Genomic DNA, 23,056 nt, shown 5'->3' with positions numbered 1-23,056 from the left:
AAGTGACCCGTTTGGGTGCCTAAATGAGACTTTTCGCATCGTGCCCATTAGTTTAGTTGGGTTTTGTCGCTTTGCGTGGCTAAACCCGACTGATATGGGTGCGATCACTGTGAAAACGGGAGACAATTGGATATCGCCATGCCATCCGTCACTTTAGACGAGAGATCGGGCGCGATTGAACAATTTATTCCCCCCTTTAATATTTATTCGTTTTTGGTTCGCCACTTAGGAATAATTTTGTTTGATTCATTAAAGAAAAAAGAGTGTATATAAGAAAATAAAATCATTAAGACATCATGTGTATTGAGATCTCAAGTATGTTTACGTATCTTCCACTCTGCCTTTGTGAAGATCTTTATATAATGTGTATGTTGTAAATAGAGTAGGTGTGACTCCGCACCAGCAAAAAAATGGAAAAGATCAACGACTAACTACAATAGAAAACAAAACCAGCCTTAGTAAAGTGTAAGGATTAACTATCCATATAATCACTGCTGGTGGTGCACCACAAAGCCAATAAATAAGTTACTATACATACAAGAAGAGAAAAGAGAGGACTTTCTTGTTTGGCGCACTCTTGAAGAAAAATTATATGATAAATTCGTATGAATTAAGGATATGGAAGAATATAAAACATCACTTTTAATAATTCCGTTAAAATATACAATCTCCTAAAGAAAAAAATGTATAAAATAACCTGATAAATATCAGAATATAGGTTTATGTGGCAAAGAAAAACCAAACTGAAAGTACTGAAGTTATGGTCCAAAATTTGGACTCAAATACGCATGCCTCTATGGATGTAGTCCTGGGATTGGATTTACATTTTTGCGCACCTGTATATACAAATCATTGTTAGCGGTCAGATGTAAACTGGCTCACTCTAGAGGGTAAGTCTGCCCCCAACCAGATGCTTTTAGTGTAAAAGCATCATTTACTCCAAGTTTAGCAGGCATGCTTACTTGCTTATTTGTCATCCCTGTAGCCAGGGGCTGATTGGGAACTGAAAGTGGCCCTGGAAAAATTTAAAGAAACGGCCTCACATGGGTTGCACAAGCTTTATACTGTGTAACCATGGCAGCAACACCACCCCTCACATGTCAATAAACAAAATAGGCCCCACATGCACATCGACCCACCTGGAATCTTCTCTGCCTGTGGCTACAAAGAGGAAAAGATGTTGTTTTTTCTGGGTCTATGAAGGCATGCAACCATAGAAGAGTAAACCTGTCCTTTATTTCTACAGAAGAGAAAAAAAGACAACAAGATAAAGAAAAAGAAAGAAAAGAAAAAGAAAGAAGAGGAAGACAAACCTGTACAGATATCCAAGGTGTGACCTATACCTGCATTTTGCATACATGTCCTTATTTTATAACATCATTAAGTAAAGCCATATATTGTATAGTGATACATGGATGGTAGGTCGGTGCAGCACTGGATTCTGTATATAGAATTGTGCATGTCTGACTGTCACCGGCTGCTGCACGGTTCTAATTATCAGCGGTACTGCTGAATCTCGTAAGTCCTTCTATAGTACCCTACTTGTAAGTAAACAGATGTTATTGCAAATGATTTTGCAGATTAAAGAAAACAGTAATTGAGAGTCAAGGTTAACATTTGTATTTTTTCAACCTTGTGCGAAACTTATAACAACGTATAATTATTTGATATCTTTATAAATGATAGCAATCATTTATACGTTTATATATGTCCTTGTCCGACGTGTTTATTGTTTCACCTTGATTTTGTTCTTCTATAGTAGTCATAAATAAGATAGTTATCCAAATCTGCTACAAAACAATAATATAAGTACAGGTTGAGTATCCCTTATCCAAAATGCTTGGGACCAGAGGTATTTTGGATATCGGATTTTTCCGTATTTTGGAATAATTGCATACCATAATGAGATATCATGGTGATGGGACCTAAGTCTAAGCACAGAATGCATTTATGTTACATAAACACCTTATACACACAGCTGGAAGGTAATTTTAGCCAATATTTCTCTGACGTCCTAGTGGATGCTGGGAACTCCGTAAGGACCATGGGGAATAGCGGCTCCGCAGGAGACTGGGCACAAAAGTAAAGCTTTAGGACTACCTGGTGTGCACTGGCTCCTCCCCCCATGACCCTCCTCCAAGCCTCAGTTAGATTTTTGTGCCCGGCCGAGAAGGGTGCACACTAGGGGCTCTCCTGAGCTTCTTAGTGAAAGTTTAGTTTTAGGTTTTTTATTTTCAGTGAGACCTGCTGGCAACAGGCTCACTGCATCGAGGGACTAAGGGGAGAAGAAGCGAACCTATCTAAGTGGTGGTAGCTTGGGCTTCTTAGGCTACTGGACACCATTAGCTTCAGAGGGACCGAACACAGGCCCAGCCTCGGAGCTCGGTCCCAGAGCCGCGCTGCCGGCCCCCTTACAGAGCCAGAAACAAGAAGAGGTCCGGAAAAATCGGCGGCAGAAGACATCAGTCTTCAACAAGGTAGCGCACAGCACTGCAGCTGTGCGCCATTGTTACTCAGGCACACTTCACACTTCGGTCACTGAGGGTGCAGGGCGCTATGGGGGGGCGCCCTGAGCAGCAATGTAAACACCTTGGCTGGCATAAATACACCACATCTAACCCCCAGGGCTATATGGATGTATTTTAACCCCTGCCAGAACTCACCAAAAAGCGGGAGAAAAGGCCGCCGAGAAGGGGGCGGAGCCTATCTCCTCAGCACACGGGCGCCATTTTCCATCACAGCTCCGCTGGAAGGACGTCTTTCTGACTCTCCCCTGCAGTCCTGCACTACAGAAAAGGGTAAAAAAGAGAGGGGGGCACTAATTTGGCGCAGTTTTAATACTAACAGCAGCTATAAAGGGAAAAGCACATTTTATAGTGGTATTCCTGTCTATATATAGCGCTCTGGTGTGTGCTGGCATACTCTCCCTATGTCTCCCCAAAGGGCTAGTGGGGTCCTGTCCTCTATCAGAGCATTCCCTGTGTGTGTGCGGTGTGTCGGTACGATTGTGTCGACATGTTTGAGGAGGAAAATGAGATGGAGGCGGAGCAATTGCCTATTATAGAGTTGTCACCCCCTAGGGAGTCGACACCTGAGTGGATGAGCTTATGGAAGGAATTGCGTGACAGTGTCAGCTCTTTACGACAGACAGTTGACGACATGAGACAGCCGGCTACTCAGCTTGTGCCTGTCCAGGGGTCTCAAACGCCATCAGGGGCTTTAAAACGCCCGTTACCTCAAATGGCAGACACGGATACTGACTCCAGTGTCGATGATGAGGAGACAAACGTGACTTCCACTAGGGCCACACGTTACATGATTGAAGCAATGAAAAATGTATTGCATATCTCTGATAATACAAGTACCACTAAAAAGGGTATTATGTTTGGTGAGAAAAAAACTGCCTGTAGTTTTTCCTGTATCCGAGGAATTAAATGAAGTGTGTGATGAGGCGTGGGTTTCCCCCGATAAAAAACTGATAATTCCTAAAAGGTTATTGGCATCGTACCCTTTCCCGCCAGAGGATAGGGCACGTTGGAAAACACCCCCTAGGGTGGATAAAGCGCTCACACGCTTGTCTAAACAGGTAGCACTACCCTCTCCTGATACGGCCGCCCTAAAGGAACCTGCCGATAGAAAGCTGGAGAATATCCTAAAATGTATATACTCTCACACGGGTGTTATACTGCGACCAGCAATCGCCTCAGCCTGGATGTGCAGTGCGGGCCTGGCGTGGTCGGATTCCCTGACTGAAAATATTGATACCCTAGATAGGGACAGTATATTACTGACTATAGAGCATTTGAGGGATGCATTTCTATATATGCGTGATGCACAGAGGGATATTTGCCGACTGGCATCAAGAGTTAGCGCGCTGTCCATTTCTGCAAGAAGAGGTTTATGGACGCGGCAGTGGTCAGGTGATGCGGATTCTAAAAGGCACATGGAAGTATTGCCTTATAAGGGGGAGGAGTTATTTGGGGTAGGTCTATCAGACCTGGTAGCCACGGCAACTGCTGGAAAATCCACATTTTTACCCCAGGTAGCTTCTCAACCTAAGAAGACGCCGTATTATCAGGCGCAGTCCTTTCGGCCCCATAAGGGCAAGCGGGCAAAAGGCGCCTCATTTCTGCCCCGTGGCAGAGGGAGAGGAAAAAGGCTGCAACAAACAGCCAGTTCCCAGGAGCAAAAGCCCTCTCCCGCCTCCGCAAAATCCTCAGCATGACGCTGGGGCTTTACAAGCGGACTCAGGCACGGTGAGGGCCCGTCTCAAGAAGTTCAGTGCGCAGTGGGCCCACTCGCAAGTGGACCCCTGGATCCTTCAGGTGGTATCTCAGGGGTACAAATTGGAATTCGAGACGTCTCCCCCTCGCCGTTTTCTAAAGTCTGCTTTACCAACGTCTCCCTCAGACAGGGAGGCAGTATTGGAAGCCATTCACAAGCTATATTCCCAGCAGGTGATAATCAAGGTACCCCTCCTACAACAGGGAAAGGGGTACTATTCCACACTATTTGTGGTACCGAAGCCGGACGGCTCGGTGAGACCAATTTTAAACCTAAAATCCTTGAACACTTACATACAAAGGTTCAAATTCAAGATGGAGTCACTCAGAGCAGTGATTGCAAACCTGGAAGAAGGGGACTATATGGTGTCTCTGGACATCAAAGATGCTTACCTACATGTCCCAATTTACCCTTCTCACCAAGGGTACCTCAGGTTTGTGGTAAAGAACTGTCACTATCAGTTTCAGACGCTGCCGTTTGGATTGTCCACGGCACCCCGGGTCTTTACCAAGGTAATGGCCGAAATGATGATACTCCTTCGAAGGAAGGGAGTTTTAGTTATCCCTTACTTGGACGATCTCCTGATAAGGGCAAGATCCAGGGAACAGTTGGAAGTCGGAGTAGCACTATCTCAGATAGTGCTGCGCCAGCACGGTTGGATTCTCAATATTCCAAAATCGCAGCTGATCCCGACGACACGACTTCTATTCCTAGGGATGATCCTGGACACAGTCCAGAAAAAGGTGTTTCTCCCGGAGGAGAAAGCCAGGGAGTTATCCGAACTAGTCAGAAATCTCCTAAAACCAGGCCAAGTCTCAGTGCATCAATGCACAAGGGTCCTGGGAAAGATGGTGGCTTCTTACGAAGCAATCCCATTCGGCAGATTCCACGCAAGAACCTTCCAGTGGGATTTGCTAGACAAATGGTCCGGGTCGCATCTTCAGATGCATCAGCGGATAATCTTGTCACCAAGGACAAGGGTGTCTCTCCTGTGGTGGTTGCAGAGTGCTCATCTTCTAGAGGGCCGCAGATTCGGCATTCAGGACTGGGTCCTGGTGACCACGGATGCCAGCCTGAGAGGCTGGGGAGCAGTCACACAGGGAAGAAATTTCCAGGGCTTGTGGTCAAGCCTGGAGACATCACTTCACATAAATATCCTGGAGCTAAGGGCCATCTACAATGCTCTAAGCCTAGCAAGACCTCTGCTTCAAGGTCAGCCGGTGCTGATCCAGTCTGACAACATCACGGCAGTCGCCCACGTAAACAGACAGGGCGGCACAAGAAGCAGGAGGGCAATGGCAGAAGTTGCAAGGATTCTTCGCTGGGCGGAAAATCATGTGATAGCACTGTCAGCAGTGTTCATTTCGGGAGTGGACAACTGGGAAGCAGACTTCCTCAGCAGACACGACCTCCACCCGGGAGAGTGGGGACTTCACCCAGAAGTCTTCCACATGATTGTGAACCGTTGGGAAAAACCAAAGGTGGACATGATGGCGTCCGGCCTCAACAAAAAACTAGACAGGTATTGCGCCAGGTCAAGAGGACCTGCTCCAGCAGGGACCCTGTCTGTTCCAAGACTTACCGCGGCTGCGTTTGACGGCATGGCGGTTGAACGCCGGATCCTGAAGGAAAAAGGCATTCCGAATGAAGTCATCCCTACCCTGATCAAAGCCAGGAAGGATGTAACCGTGCAGCATTATCACCGTATTTGGCGTAAATATGTTGCGTGGTGCGAGGCCAGGAAGGCCCCTACAGAGGAATTTCAACTTGGTCGTTTCCTGCATTTCCTGCAAACAGGACTGTCTATGGGCCTAAAATTAGGGTCCATTAAGGTTCAAATTTCGGCCCTGTCGATTTTCTTCCAGAAAGAACTGGCTTCAGTTCCTGAAGTTCAGACGTTTGTCAAGGGGGTACTGCATATACAGCCTCCTTTTGTGCCTCCAGTGGCACCTTGGGATCTCAATGTAGTTTTGGGGTTCCTAAAATCACATTGGTTTGAACCACTCACCACTGTGGACTTAAAATATCTCACATGGAAAGTGGTAATGCTGTTGGCCCTGGCTTCAGCCAGGCGTGTCTCAGAATTGGCGGCTTTATCCTATAAAAGCCCTTACCTAATTTTTCATACGGACAGGGCAGAATTGAGGACTCGTCCTCAATTTCTCCCTAAGGTGGTTTCAGCGTTTCACTTGAACCAGCCTATTGTGGTACCTGCGGCTACTAGGGACTTGGAGGACTCCAAGTTGCTGGACGTAGTCAGGGCCCTGAAAATATATGTTTCCAGGACGGCTGGAGTCAGAAAATCTGACTCTCTGTTTATCCTGTATGCACCCAACAAGCTGGGTGCTCCTGCTTCTAAGCAGACTATTGCTCGTTGGATTTGTAGTACAATTCAGCTTGCACATTCTGTGGCAGGCCTGCCACAGCCAAAATCTGTAAAAGCCCATTCCACAAGGAAGGTGGGCTCATCTTGGGCGGCTGCCTGAGAGGTCTCGGCTTTACAACTTTGCCGAGCAGCTACTTGGTCAGGGGCAAACACGTTTGCTAAATTCTACAAATTTGATACCCTGGCTGAGGAGGACCTGGAGTTCTCTCATTCGGTGCTGCAGAGTCATCCGCACTCTCCCGCCCGTTTGGGAGCTTTGGTATAATCCCCATGGTCCTTACGGAGTTCCCAGCATCCACTAGGACGTCAGAGAAAATAAGAATTTACTTACCGATAATTCTATTTCTCGTAGTCGGTAGTGGATGCTGGGCGCCCATCCCAAGTGCGGATTGTCTGCAATACTTGTACATAGTTATTGTTACAAAAATCGGGTTATTATTGTTGTGAGCCATCTTTTCAGAGGCTCCTCTGTTATCATGCTGTTAACTGGGTTCAGATCACAGGTTGTACGGTGTGATTGGTGTGGCTGGTATGAGTCTTACCCGGGATTCAAAATCCTTCCTTATTGTGTACGCTCGTCCGGGCACAGTATCCTAACTGAGGCTTGGAGGAGGGTCATGGGGGGAGGAGCCAGTGCACACCAGGTAGTCCTAAAGCTTTACTTTTGTGCCCAGTCTCCTGCGGAGCCGCTATTCCCCATGGTCCTTACGGAGTTCCCAGCATCCACTACGGACTACGAGAAATAGAATTATCGGTAAGTAAATTCTTATTTTTTTGTAACTTTGTGCATTGAACAAAGTGTATCTATAGTCACACAATTCATTTATGTTTCATATACACCTTATACACACAGCCTGAAGGTCATTTAATACAATATTTTTAATAACTGTGTGTATTAAACAAAGTTTGTGTACATTGAGCCATCAAAAAACAAAGGTTTCACTATCTCACTCTTACGCAAAAAAGTCCGTATTTCGGAATATTCCGTATTTCGGAATATTTGGATATTGGATACTCAACCTGTAATACTTTGCAGATCAAGTAGTCCTGCAAAGTGCGGTGGATGTGCTGGTCATGCCTGAACAATTTTGTCCCATCCATTGTATTTCTGTCTTATTGCAGTAGGATGAGGTGTGAACAGTGCAACCAACACACTTTATCTGTGTGTACAGGGCATTTGAATAAAATGTATTTTTACGTATATGATCTTTATTTCTAAATTCAATCAAGTAGGCATTATTTGAAGTGGGGTTGGGTACGAAATACCGTCAGTCGGGATTCCTGGCAGTCAGAATACTGCCGGCCAGAGTCCCGACACATCCTGGTTATTATTTTTGCCCTAACCCATCCCTCCTGCAGCCTAACCGTAGCCCCCAAATTATATTTGAGGAGTAGTGATCTCGGCTGTGTCACATGACTTTTCTCTTACGTCCTAGAGGATACTGGGGTTCCATTTAGTACCATAGGGTATAGACAGGTCCACTAGGAGCCATGGGCATTTTAAGAATGTGATAGTGTGGGCTGGCTCCTCCCTCTATGCCCCTCCTACCAGACTCAGTTTAGAAAATGTGCCCAGAGGAGCCGGTCACGCTTATGAAGCACCAGCCTGCCTGCTTCGTGGGACTTAGGGAGGGGGACGGCCCAACCTCTTGAAGGGTTAATGGCACCGTTCCCCGCTGATAGGATACTGAGCTTCTGAGGGAACTATTTGCAAGCCCCACCATGGCGAGCATCTCCAGACACAGTACACAGCTGCGTCTCAGTACACTGTACACAGTACTCACACTGGCAAAACAGCCCTAAAATGGTTTTCTCTCCATTTTAAGCACCAGATTACCTCAGCCAGTAAAAAAAAAAAGCGGTAAGACCGCTCGCCATTGAAGGGGTGGGGCCTTCACTATGAGCGGATCCAGCAGCTCACCAGCGCCATTTTCCCTCTGCAGTGGACACAGACGCTGACTGACAGGGACACGCAGCTCCTCCGGAGAGACTCCAGATTACCTTAGCGGTAGCAGGGGGTCAGAGCAGGGGGGGGACCGATTATTAGTGTACTAAGTCCCCAGATCAGGGTACTTACTCTGCGACCCGGTTAAGCTTGGCATTAGCGATAAGGGCGCGGTAGGGGCTGGCTCCAAATAACTCTGTGTCTCCCTGAAGGGCTTTTTGTGGTTTAATTTGCTTAACCTTTTCCTGTGTGTGCTGTCACATTTACATTATGTCAGGCAAAGAGTGTGTTTCTTGTACAGCGGAGTCTTCCTCTTCACCAGGGGGCTCACTACTGGATACTCAGGGCAGTGCACCTTCTCAGAATAGCAGGGCTGAACCGGAGTGGGTAAATTCCATTAAGGGAATGATCTCCAATATTTCTACGAAATTTTCCCGCAATGAGAAAGAGACGCTATACTTAAGACAGACTGTGGACGAGTTTTTGAATAGAGACTCAGTCCCCAAACCAGCGTCTCAATCCCCTCCCATTTGTCCGCAAAAACGATCTCTGGCCCATATACTGCAGTCTGAATACCCTGTTTGAAGAACCGTGGGTTAATCCTGATAAGAAATTTCAGATCCCTAAAAGGTTGCTCTCATCTTTTCCTTTTCCTCTGGAGGATAGGAAAAAATGGGAAAATCCACTGATAGTGGACGCATCAGTCTCTAGGCTGTCACGGAAAATTGTATTGCCTGTCCCTGGTGCAGCCTCCCTAAAAGACACGGATGATCGTAAAATTGAGACTACACTCAAATCATTGTATACAGCTGCTGGGGTGGCCCAGAGACCCACTATTGCATGTGCGTGGATCACAAAAGACATTACTAAATGGTCAGGTTACCTAATTGAGGGGTTAGATTCCTTGTCTAGGGGGGATGTTGTTTTACTCCTGCAGCATATACAAGACTCTGCGAACTTTATGGTGGAAGCCATAAAAGAGAGAGGTTTACTTAATGCACGCACCACTGCTATGGCAGTGTCAGCACGCAGGGGCTTGTGGCAACGCCAGCGGACTGCCGACAGGTACTCCAGGAAAGGCATGGAAGGCCTACCCTTCACAGGAGAGGCATTGTTTGGAGACGAACTAAACAAATGGATCTCAAAAGCTACTGCGGGTAAGTCTACATATCTTCCTTCCGCAGCTCCCCCAGCCAGGAAAGCTTATTCAGCTTTAAATTTACAGTCCTTTCGGACGGCCAAGTTTAAGGGTAAATCCAGAAGTGCTTCTACGGCCTCCAGAGGCCCAAGAGGTAAACCACGCAAACCAACAACTGCAGGTGCTCAAGAACAGAGCTCAAACTCTGTTTCCTCAAAGCCTTCAGAATGATGGCGGACAGCGATGCCTGGATGACTGTCAGGTGGGAGCCCGACTAAAATTCTTCAGTCACATCTGGTCAAGTTCGTGCCGGGATCCCTGTGTCATAGATCTTATTTCCCAGGGCTACAGACTGGAGTTCCAAGAGTCCCCACCTCACAGATTCTTCAAATCAGGCTTACCAGCTTCACAAGAGGCAAGTATAACTTTACAGCATGCCATCCAAAAACTGGTACAGACTCATGTCATTGTTCCAGTTCCACCTCATCTGCACAACAAGGGGTACTATTCCAACTTGTTTGTAGTACCGAAACTGGACGGTTCGGTACGATTGATTCTGAACCTCAAGTCCTTGAACCCGTTCTTAAGAGTGTGGAGTCTCTGAGAGAGGTGATCTCGGGTTTGGAGGAAGGGGAATTCCTAGTGTCTCTGGATATCAAGGATGTGTACCTTCACATTCCGATCTGGCCGCCTCATCAGGCTTATCTACGGTTTGCACTGAAGGACTGTCACTATCAGTTTCAGGCCCTGCCATTTGGTTTCTCCACGGCACTGAGGGTATTCACCAAAGTGATGTTAGAGATGATTTATACTCCGCAAACAGGGAGTGAATATAGTTCCGTACCTTCTGATAAAGGCGCCGTCCAGGGAGAGGTTGCTGGACAGCATTGGTCTGTCAACCAAACTTCTCCAGAATCACAGGTGGATTGTTTACCTTCCGAAATCTCACCTAGAGCCAACACGGAGGCTCCTATTCCTGGGAATGATACTGGACACGGAGTCGCAGAAAGTGTTCCTTCCGTTGCAAAAGGCACTGGTAATCCAGTCGATGGTTCGGGATGTCCTGAAGCCAACCTGGATATTGGTGCATCTATGCATTCGCCTTCTGCGGAAGATGGTGGCCTCTTACGAGGTTTCACGCAAGACCCTTCCAGCTCGATCCGTTGGACAAATGGACCGGATCACATCTTCACATGCACCAGAGGATCCGTCTGTTGCCAAGAGCCAGGATCTCCCTTCTGTGGTGGCTACAGATTTCTCACCTCGTCGAGGGTTGGCGGCTCGAAATTCAGGACTGGATCTTGTTAACCACGGACGCAAGCCTCAGAGGTTGGAGAGCAGTCATCCGGGGGGTGCAGTTTCAAGGAAGATGGTCAAGTCAGAAAGTCATCCTTCCGATCAACATTCTGGAATTCAGGGCCATATACAACACCCTTCTGCCGACTTCATATCTTCTTCAAGATCAGGCCATTCAGGTCCAGTCGGACAATGTGACAGCAGTGACGTACATAAACCGTCAGGGCGGAACGAAAAGCGGAGCAGCAATGTCAGAGGTGTCAAGAATTCTCCCCTGGGCAGAAAAAAAATGCTGTGGCGCTGTCAGCTGTCTTCATTCCGTGAGTAGGCAACTGGGAAGCAGACGTCCTCAGCAGACACGACCTGCACACGGGGGAGTGGGCCTTCCCCCGGAAGTGTTCATGTGCTTGGCACGTCGATTGAGATATCCACAAATCGACATGATGGCCTCTCGTCTCAACAAGAAGCTCAAGCGGTATTGTTCCAGGTCGAGTGTCTGCGTTTCATATTAACCAACCTATTGTGGTTCTGGTTATCACAGACACTTCTACTACTTCAAAGTCTTTGGATGTTGTGAGGGCTTTGAAGGTATACGTAAAGAGGACAGCTCGTCACAGGAAATCTGACTCGCTGTTCGTTCTCTATGATCCCAATAAGATTGGGTGTCCTGCTTCAAAGCAGACAATTGCACGCTGGATCAGGCTCACTATACATCATGCTTATTCCACGGCAGGTTTGCCGTTTCCAAAATCTGTACAGGCCCACTCTACTAGGTCGGTGGGTTCTTCCTGGGTGGCTGCCCGGGGTGTCTCGCTTTACAGCTCTGCCGAGCAGCTACTTGGTGTAGTTCAAACACGTTTGCTAAGTTCTAGAAGTTCGATACTTTGGCCTCAGAGGACATTTAGTTTGGTTAAGCAGTTCTGCAGGAACCTCAGCACTCTCCAACCGGTTTGGGAGCTTTGGTACATCCCCATGGTACTAAATGGAACCCCAGTATCCTCTAGGACGTAAGAGAAATTAGGATTTTAATTACCTACACGGTAAATCCTTTTCTCGTAGTCCGTAGAGGATACTGGGCGCCCAGTCGGTGCTTCGTTCTTCCTGCACTGTTACTTGGTTAAGTATTGTTGGTTCAGATGTTGCTGTTCCTGTTTTAAAGTTGGATTAGCATAGCTTTCCTCTGGTTTGTGTGTGCTGGTTCAGAATCTCACCACTATCCTTTTATATCCTTCTTCTCTCAAAGTAGGTCCGTCTCCTCCGGCACAGTTTCCTAGACTGAGTCTGGTAGGAGGGTCATAGAGGAAGGAGCCAGCCCACACTATCAAATTCTTAAAGTGCCCATGGCTCCTAGTGGACCCGTTTATACCCCATGGTACTAAATGGAACCCCAGTATCCTCTACGGACTACGAGAAAAGGATTTACCATGTAGGTAATGAAAATCGTATTTTTGTGACTGTCACTAATGTTCACTAATGGACAAGGGGTCATTCCGACCCGATCGCTCGCTGCACTTGTTCGCATCGATAGGGTCGGAACTGCGCCGGTGCATGCCGGGGCCGTCGTTCCCTAACGATCGCCTCTGCCTGATTGACAGGCAGAGGCGGTCGCTGGGCGGGAGGGGGCGTCACGGCGGCGTTTGGCCGCCGTTTTGGGGGTGCGGTCCAGCCAACGCAGGCGTGGCCAGACCGTGCGGGTGGCGAGCCGCAGTGGCTGCGTGACATCACGCAGCCGCTGCGACCAGGGGCAGCGACTAGCAACTTCCATTCAGCCGCAGGAGCTGCGCTGGCCGGGAGTTACTCAACAAGTACAAAAGCATCACCGCTGTGCGATGCTTTTGTACTTGTGCAGAGAAGGGGGGCGGACAGACATGCAGGGCGGGCTAGCCCTGTGCTGGGCGTCCTCCGCATGTCTAGGAACATGATCGTAGCTGTGCTAAATTTAGCACAGCTACGATCAACTCGGAATGACCCCCATTGTCTAGAATATACATTTCCATAAGCATGATTAAGCAATACATTTATTGAGGTTACTGTGCCTTTATACTCATTCCTATTCACCAACAACAAGATAGACACTATAGGGCAGTACGGATGGTGTAGTGGTTAGCATTACTGTCTCACAGCACTGAGGTCATGGGTTCAATTCCCACCATGGCCCTAACTGTGTGGAGTTTGTATATTCTCCCCGTACTTGCGTGGGTTTCCTCCGGGTACTCCGGTTTCCTCCCACAATCCAAAAATATACTGGTAGGTTAATTGGCTCCCAACAAAAAATAACCCTAGTGTGAATGTGTGTGCGTGTACATGTGATAGGGAATACAGATTGTAAGCTCCACTGGGGCAGGGACTGATGTGAATGGGCAAATATTCTCTGTACAGCGCTGCGGAATATGTATGCGCTATATAAATAACTGGTAGTAGTAATAGACCCTTCTAAGCAGTTGCTGTGGTGTGCAATAACTTTTTCTTCCCTCTACACCAGATTTCACACATGCTCCTTATACGTATGCCAGAACATCTGCAGCTTTTAGAGGCTGTCAGCAAATACTCTTTATTTCTTATAGTTTCTGAAAGAAAAAAAGAAGAATAAAAACTACAGTATGATCACAGGGAAGAAGATAAAAATGAAAGTAAAGAAAAGCAAAGAAGACAAAGAGGTAAATTAAACAATTTGATATTCTTGACTTTGTATGTGTCTTGTTCAAATGTGTACGATCCCTGTCTCCCACCAACTCCTCCCAGTACAATATGGCCGTGTCACCTGTTCCTCTCTAGAAAGGTGGGGGTAAATTTACTAAGATAGCGGTTCTATTTAAAATGGGATGTTGCCTATAGCAACCAATCAGATTCCAGGTATTATCTTCTAGAAGGTGCTACATAAATGAGAAGCAGAATATGATTGGTTGCTATGGGCAACATCCCATCTTAAATAGAATTCCCGTCTTAGTAAATTTACCCCGTGGAGAGAGAGAGAGACACACTCTGGTATAGACAGTGTTGCTCTAGTGGGAGTGAGTAAAATAGGCACATTAATGAGATCCTCTTACCGCTCTCAGCTCTGTCAGGCAATTGTTTCCAGCACTCAGCATTTGAGGATTTCTATTCAGGAGAAAAATAAGTATTCACATAGACAGAATGGATGTATGTATGAAGCACAACGGAACTTGGCGTGAAAAGTAGTCACCGCTGCTGCGTCGTGGCACTTCATATACAGATTCAGAGTCTCACACAGATACAGTATACCCGTACAAGCGTCCCATATCTAATTAATCAGTGCATCATGAGCTGATTGTCCCATCCATTTGCAACTAAGATGCATGTTTAATTTAAAAAGAAGCAGAAAAGACGACCATCGGAGTCGCACAGGACCTGGTGTACAGAGAAGGGCTGTTTGGCGCAACTGCAGCAACAGTGTATGTGGCGTAAAATAAAAATAGCTTAATACATGGGGGATCAGTGTATTTAGTTACACACCTTTACATTTTCATTCCACCCCCCAATCTCCACCCCTTCAATGTCGATTTCTGCCACAGATCACTTAATTAAATGCAAGACTAAGTTCAACCAGTGCACGCTGGTATAGTGTCGTAAAGGGACTATGCCTTGTGTCTCTCAGCAATTCAAAAATAGATTATTTTTTTTTAGGACTGAATTAAGTGTGCCAAGCATGTGACAGTTTGTCAGATATTCAGTACAGGCAAAGTATTGTAAATGACAAAGCCTCCAGGACCTTGTGAGGATGCAGTAAATCTTTTCAGCTATTGAATGGTAACTCGCTTCTTGCCTGTATGATGTCTGCATGGATATTTTAACTAAATATAATAGTGACAGTTGGTAACACCTCTTTGATCAAGCACGATGCAAATAAAAAAAAGAAATGTGTGTGTATATTTTTCTGTTCATGCCCGATATTTAAAAGGGCAGTGCTTTTAGCCATGTCTTGCTGGTAAAAGCATTGTCCTTTTTAAATATCAAGCATGAACGTGATCAGAATTGCTTCATAAATAAACCCCATTGTTTTTCCCAGTAAAATAAAGGTCTATACATGCAATACTACAGTATATACATGTGTAATGACTCTAAACTCAGGTTTGGTAATTACTTATAGTACTAGTATACCACCAATATATAGCAATGTTTGAGAAAACCTGTTGTAATCATGTTTCAAATAAATCAACTGCAATCCTCAGGTAACTGTACTGTGTTACTAGTGAATGTTCTGCTTGTTTCAATGAACCTCGCCATAAACACCATTCAGTAATTTATTTTCTATTGTTTAATCCCACATTGCTTGACATACATGATTTACCATAAAAAGGGAGATATTTGCAGGGTTGCTGAGACTTCGGCCAGACCTAGATGGACGTTTGTTTCATCCACAAGAGCAGGAGAGTTCTCTGATAATATCCTGTACTTTGTTCTGTTCCCACAGAGAGATAGAAATCGCGCTCAACTGCTGGAATTCCTAAACTCTTCCATGTGACTAAACGTCCAATGCGGCCATTTCTTTTTTGATGTCGTTTTATTTCAAAGCAGCATCTTGCCAGCGTTTGTATGTATGTATGTATATATTTTTTTGTGTTCACAAAAAGAGAGAATAAGCATGGTGCACTGTGTGTATACTTAGGTTGTCTATTTCCCACATAATTAGCTACTAAATTTAGTTAAATTCCTGTTAATGAACAATGGCAACATCTTGTGACCAAATAAGGCATGTCTGGGATGAGCGTGCAAATTGTTCTTAGTGGGCTCTCCAGTATGTCTAATAATTCATATAGGTTTCATTATATCAGCAGGGTAGTATCCAGTTTAAAACTACAATTTAGTATTTCTCTTATTTTATTTTTTATAATGTTCTTTTTACTTTGTAGTGTATAATATGGACACACCGTTGTAATGATCCTGCTAAACCTAAAATATAAGGTATTTGGGGGGGTTTTGTTTCCGAATAAATGCATATGTTTGCATCAACGTTCTGTAAAGTACAGCGATTGTACCAATTAAATGGAGGATGACTTTTAAAGATATTTACTGTTTCTTTGGGGACATTTTTTTATTGTAGGGCAAGGGGTTATTATTATTTTAATTTTTTCCCCATCCAGTATTGATCCAATTTTATGCCTGACGTTAAACCTTGACCTTCAACTTTGACATTCAGTTGCATCCATCACCTATTCACAGTGAATTTTTTTTCCGTTCTTTAGCCCCCACTGTTCTGCAACAGTAATGGCACTGCGTCCTAGTGCACTGGTAGGCTGCAGGCTAAAGTAAAGTGAAGTTTTGGTCTTGCAAATGCTAACGGTACCCAATGGTCTTTGGAGACAGATATTTCCATCTCATCGTCTGATGTATGCTGTATTACATCTGTCTAATGATAGTGCAACAACTGTACAATTATCTTGTAATGGAATGGAGTATTGATTCCTCGTTTCATCCCCTTCTGACATTTGTGTTCCAGACTGTGATGTCATTTGTAAATATTTTTGTACTTTCATAAGAAATGGACATATTTCTTGAAAAAGTTAATTTCTCTGACGTCCTAGTGGATGCTGGGAACTCCGTAAGGACCATGGGGAATAGCGGCTCCGCAGGAGACTGGGCACAAAAGTAAAAGCTTTCTGACTAGCTGGTGTGCACTGGCTCCTCCCCCTATGACCCTCCTCCAAGCCTCAGTTAGATTTTTGTGCCCGGCCGAGAAGGGTGCATGCTAGGTAGCTCTCCAGAGCTGCTTAGAGTAAAAGTTTTAAATAGGTTTTTTTATTTTCAGTGAGACCTGCTGGCAACAGGCTCACTGCATCGTGGGACTAAGGGGAGAAGAAGCGAACTCACCTGAATGCAGAGTGGATTGGGCTTCTTGGCTACTGGACATTAGCTCCAGAGGGACGATCACAGGTTCAGCCTAGATGGGTCCCGGAGCCGCGCCGCCGGCCCCCTTACAGAGCCAGAAGAGCGAAGAGGTCCGGAAAAATCGGCGGCAGAAGACGTTCCTGTCTTCAATAAGGTAGCGCACAGCACTGCAGCTGTGCGCCATTGCTCTCAGCGCACTTCACACTCCGGTCACTGAGGGTGCAGGGTGCTGGGGGGGAGCGCCCTGAGACGCAATAAAACATGTTTTAAACCTTATATGGCTAAAGAAATGCATCACATATAGCTCCTGGGCTATATGGATGCATTTAACCCCTGCCAGTTTTCCTAAAAAAAGCGGGAGAAAAGGCCGCCGAAAAGGGGGCGGAGCCTATCTCCTCAGCACACAAGCGCCATTTTCTCTCACAGCTCCGCTGGAAAGACGGCTCCCTGACTCTCCCCTGCAGTCCTGCTACAGAATCAGGGTAATACAAGAGAGGGGGGGCACTAATTGGCAGAAAATACATATACAGCAGCTATAGAAGGGAGAAACACTTATATAAGGTTATCCCTGCATATATATAGCGCTCTGGTGTGTGCTGGCAAACTCTCCCTCTGTCTCCCCAAAGGGCTCGTGGGGTCCTGTCCTCTATCAGAGCATTCCCTGTGTGTGTGCTGTGTCGGTACGATTGTGTCGACATGTATGAGGAGGAAAATGATGTGGAGGCGGAGCAATTGCCTGTAATAGTGATGTCACCCCCTAGGGAGTCGACACCTGACTGGATGGTAGTATGGAAGGAATTACGTGACAGTGTCAGCACTTTGCAAAAAACTGTTGACGACATGAGACAGCCGGCAAATCAGTTAGTGCCTGTCCAGGCGTCTCAAACACCGTCAGGGGCTCTAAAGCGCCCGTTACCTCAGATGGTCGACAGACCCAGACACGGATACTGACTCCAGTGTCGACGGTGACGAGACAAACGTAATGTCCAGTAGGGCCACACGTTACATTATCACGGCAATGAAGGAGGCTTTGAACATTTCTGATACTACAAGTACCACAAAAAGGGGTATTATGTGGGGTGTGAAAAAACTACCCATAGTTTTTCCTGAATAAGATGAATTAAATGAGGTGTGTGACAAAGTGTGGGTTTCCCCCGATAAAAAACTGCTGATTTCTAATAAATTATTGGCATTATACCCTTTCCCGCCAGAGGTTAGGGCGCGTTGGGAAACACCCCCTAGGGTAGATAAGGCGCTCACACGCTTATCAAAACAAGTGGCGTTACCGTCTCCTGATACGGCCGCCCTCAAGGAACCAGCTGATAGAAAGCTGGAAAATATCCTAAAAGGTATATACACACATACTGGTGTTATACTACGACCAGCAATCGCCTCAGCCTGGATGTGCAGCTCTGGAGTGGCTTGGTCGGATTCCCTGACTGAAAATATTGATACCCTGGATAGGGACAGTATATTATTAACTATAGAGCATTTAAAGGATGCATTACTATATATGCGAGATGCACAGAGGGATATTTGCACCCTGGCATCAAGAGTAAGTGCGTTGTCCATTTCTGCCAGAAGAAGTTTATGGACACGACAGTGGTCAGGTGATGCGGATTCCAAACGGCATATGGAAGTTTTGCCGTATAAAGGGGAGGAGTTATTTGGGGTCGGTCTGTCAGACCTGGTGGCCACGGCGACGGCTGGGAAATCCACCTTTTTACCCCAGGTCACCTCTCAGCAGAAAAAGACACCGTCTTTTCAAACTCAGTCCTTTCGTCCCCATAAGGGCAAGCGGGCAAAAGGCCACTCATTTCTGCCCCGGGGCAGAGTAAGGGGAAAAAGACTGCAGCAGGCAGCCTCTTCCCAGGATCAGAAGCCCTCCCTCGCTTCTGCCAAGTCTTCAGCATGACGCTGGGGCTTTGCAAGCGGACTCAGGCACGGTGGGGGCCCGTCTCAAAAATTTAAACGCGCAGTGGGCTCACTCGCAAGTGGACCCCTGGATCCTGCAGGTAGTATCACAGGGGTACAAATTGGAATTCGAGACGTCTCCCCCTCGCCGGTTCCTGAAGTCTGCTCTACCAACGTCTCCCTCCGACAGGGAGGCAGTATTGGAAGCTATTCACAAGCTGTATTCCCAGCAGGTGATAATCAAGGTACCCCTCCTACAACAGGGAAAGGGGTATTATTCCACGCTGTTTGTGGTACCGAAGCCGGACGGCTCGGTGAGACCGATTTTAAATCTGAAATCATTGAACACTTACATAAAAAGGTTCAAATTCAAGATGGAATCACTCAGAGCAGTGATAGCGAACCTGGAAGAAGGGGACTATATGGTGTCTCTGGACATCAAAGATGCTTATCTCCATGTCCCAATCTACCCTTCTCACCAAGGGTACCTCAGGTTTGTGGTACAGAACTGTCATCAGTTTCAGACGCTGCCGTTTGGATTGTCCACGGCACCACGGGTCTTTACCAAGGTAATGGCCGAAATGATGATTCTTCTTCGAAGAAAAGGCGTCTTAATTATCCCTTACTTGGACGATCTCCTGATAAGGGCAAGATCCAGGGAACAGTTAGAGGTCGGAGTAGCACTATCTCAGGTGGTGCTACGTCAGCACGGGTGGATTCTAAATATTCCAAAATCGCAGCTGATTCCAACAACACGTCTACTGTTCCTAGTGATGATTCTGGACACAGTCCAGAAAAAGGTGTTTTTCCCGGAGGAGAAGGCCAGGGAGTTATCCGAGCTAGTCAGGAACCTCCTGAAACCAGGACAAGTGTCAGTGCATCAATGCACAAGGGTCCTGGGAAAGATGGTGGCTTCTTACGAAGCGATTCCATTCGGAAGATTCCATGCAAGAACTTTTCAGTGGGATCTGCTGGACAAATGGTCCGGATCGCATCTTCAGATGCATCAGCGGATAACCCTATCTCCAAGGACAAGGGTGTCTCTCCTGTGGTGGTTGCAGAGTGCTCATCTTCTAGAGGGCCGCAGATTCGGCATTCAGGACTGGATTCTGGTGACCACGGATGCCAGCCTGAGAGGCTGGGGAGCAGTCACACAGGGAAGAAATTTCCAGGGCTTGTGGTCAAGCATGGAAACGTCTCTTCACATAAATATCCTGGAACTAAGGGCAATTTACAATGCCCTAAGCCAAGCAAGGCCTCTGCTTCAAGGTCAGTCGGTATTGATCCAATCGGACAACATCACGGCAGTCGCCCACGTAAACAGACAGGGCGGCACAAGAAGCAGGAGGGCAATGGCAGAAGCTGCAAGGATTCTTCGCTGGGCGGAAAATCATGTGATAGCACTGTCAGCAGTGTTCATTCCGGGAGTGGACAACTGGGAAGCAGACTTCCTCAGCAGACATGACCTCCACCCGGGAGAGTGGGGACTTCATCCAGAAGTCTTCCACATGATTGTAAACCGTTGGGAAAAACCAAAGGTGGACATGATGGCGTCCCGCCTCAACAAAAAACTAGACAGGTATTGCGCCAGGTCAAGGGACTCTCAGGCAATAGCTGTGGACGCTCTGGTAACACCGTGGGTGTACCAGTCAGTGTATGTGTTCCCTCCTCTGCCTCTCATACCCAAGGTATTGAGAATTATAAGACGGAGAGGAGTAAGAACTATACTCGTGGCTCCGGATTGGCCAAGAAGGACTTGGTACCCGGAACTTCAAGAGATGCTCACAGAGGACCCGTGGCCTCTACCTCTAAGGAAGGACCGGCTCCAGCAGGGACCTTGTCTGTTCCAAGACTTACCGCGGCTGCGTTTGACGGCATGGAGGTTGAACGCCGGATCCTGAAGGAAAAAGGCATTCCAGATGAAGTCATCCCTACCCTGGTCAAGGCCAGGAAGGATGTAACCGCAAAACATTATCACCGCATTTGGCGAAAATATGTTGCGTGGTGTGAGGCCAAGAAGGCCCCTACAGAGGAATTTCAACTGGGTCGTTTCCTGCATTTCCTGCAAACAGGACTATCTATGGGCCTAAAATTAGGGTCCATTAAGGTTCAAATTTCGGCCCTGTCGATCTTCTTCCAAAAAGAACTGGCTTCAGTGCCTGAAGTTCAGACGTTTGTCAAAGGGGTACTGCATATACAGCCTCCTTTTGTGCCTCCAGTGGCACCTTGGGATCTCAATGTAGTGTTGAGTCTCCTAAAATCACATTGGTTTGAACCACTCACCACTGTGGAATTGAAATATCTCACATGGAAAGTGGTCATGCTGTTAGCCCTGGCTTCAGCCAGGCGTGTCTCAGAATTGGCGGCTTTGTCATATAAAAGCCCTTACCTAATTTTTCATTCAGACAGGGCAGAACTGAGGACTCGCTTTCAATTTCTCCCTAAGGTGGTTTCAGCGTTTCACATGAACCAGCCTATTGTGGTGCCTGCGGCTACTAGGGACTTGGAGGACTCCAAGTTGCTGGACGTAGTCAGGGCCCTGAAAATATGTTCCCAGGACGGCTGGAGTCAGAAAATCTGACTCGCTGTTTATCCTGTATGCACCCAACAAGCTGGGTGCTCCTGCTTCTAAGCAGACGATTGCTCGTTGGATTTGTAGTACAATTCAGCTTGCACATTCTGTGGCAGGCCTGCCACAGCCAAAATCTGTAAAAGCCCATTCCACAAGGAAAGTGGGCTCATCTTGGGCGGCTGCCCGAGGGGTCTCGGCTTTACAACTTTGCCGAGCAGCTACTTGGTCAGGGGCAAACACGTTTGCTAAATTCTACAAATTTGATACCCTGGCTGAGGAGGACCTGGAGTTCTCTCATTCGGTGCTGCAGAGTCATCCGCACTCTCCCGCCCGTTTGGGAGCTTTGGTATAATCCCCATGGTCCTTACGGAGTTCCCAGCATCCACTAGGACGTCAGAGAAAATAAGAATTTACTTACCGATAATTCTATTTCTCGTAGTCCGTAGTGGATGCTGGGCGCCCATCCCAAGTGCGGATTGTCTGCAATACTTGTATATAGTTATTGTTACAAAAATCGGGTTGTTTATTGTTGTGAGCCATCTTTTCAGAGGCTCCTACGTTTATCATACTGTTAACTGGGTTCAGATCACAAGTTGTACGGTGTGATTGGTGTGGCTGGTATGAGTCTTACCCGGGATTCAAGATCCTTCCTTATTATGTACGCTCGTCCGGGCACAGTATCCTAACTGAGGCTTGGAGGAGGGTCATAGGGGGAGGAGCCAGTGCACACCAGCTAGTCAGAAAGCTTTTACTTTTGTGCCCAGTCTCCTGCGGAGCCGCTATTCCCCATGGTCCTTACGGAGTTCCCAGCATCCACTACGGACTACGAGAAATAGAATTATCGGTAAGTAAATTCTTATTTTAACTTTGCCTTTGAAGGTAAAAAATAATAAACCCTTTAATTTCTGATGTTAAATCTATGAGTCTGTGTGAAAGATCTTTCAAAGTTCCAGGACTGAACTACTACGGACCTAAACAAAATAGTCCATTATGATCTCAACTCTAGCTTGGCTGTAAATTCCATTCTATTTTATATACTCCAACCTGCATTTTGGATGTAGTGGTCTTTAAACATATGTGTATGTAATAGAAATGGTATCCGGTCTTTAGGTCGACAGCACTTAGGAACCCTACACACTGAGCGATCCACCGCCGAGCTGCCCGACGGCGGATACAGGCGACCAGGCGCCGGGGGGGCAGGGACGGGGGGAGTGAAGTTTCTTCACTCCTCCCGTCACCCGGCTCCATAGCAGTGCAGGCAAATATGGACGAGATCGTCCATATTGGCCTGCATGCACAAGCGACGGGGCACCATCGATGAACGAGCGAGGGGCCGCACATTGTTCATCGCTGGTGCCTCCACACTGAAAGATATGGATAGTATCTCGTTCATTAATGAACGAGATCGTTCATATCTTTCACTAATATCGCCCAGTGTGTAGGGCCTATTAGATCGACAGTCATCTGTTGGTCGACATGGTCACTAGGTCGACATGAGTTTTTCACATATTTTTATGACCTTTTTCCTACTTCCGATCCACGTGGACTACGATTGGGAATAGTAACCTGTGCCGAGCGCAGCGGAGTGAGGCACCTTGCCCGAAGCAAGGGGATACGGTGCACTAATTGGGTTTCCCGGTCACTTTACAAAGAAAACAACACCATTTTTTTTTT

The 23,056-nt window shown here is 46.7% G+C and overlaps 1 protein-coding gene across 3 annotated transcripts in view; it reads left to right on the top strand.

Annotated features, from left to right (window-relative positions):
* The window catches only part of LOC134910350 (protein AF-9-like), a 34,396-nt gene extending 18,320 nt beyond the window's left edge, over positions 1-16,076 (top strand). For all 3 annotated transcript variants that reach the window (XM_063918258.1, XM_063918259.1, XM_063918260.1), the window contains 3 exons: positions 1,247-1,330; positions 13,614-13,706; positions 15,482-16,076. In XM_063918258.1, the coding sequence (XP_063774328.1) occupies positions 1,247-1,330; positions 13,614-13,706; positions 15,482-15,532 (228 nt within the window). In that variant the 3' untranslated portion in view covers positions 15,533-16,076. The remainder of the gene's footprint in view (positions 1-1,246; positions 1,331-13,613; positions 13,707-15,481) is intronic.
* The last annotated feature ends 6,980 nt before the right edge of the window (positions 16,077-23,056 follow it).

Source organism: Pseudophryne corroboree, chromosome 4 (assembly GCF_028390025.1).
Source record: "Pseudophryne corroboree isolate aPseCor3 chromosome 4, aPseCor3.hap2, whole genome shotgun sequence".
NCBI classification, from domain to species: Eukaryota; Metazoa; Chordata; class Amphibia; order Anura; family Myobatrachidae; genus Pseudophryne; species Pseudophryne corroboree.
This window is presented reverse-complemented; position numbering and strand designations above follow the sequence as displayed.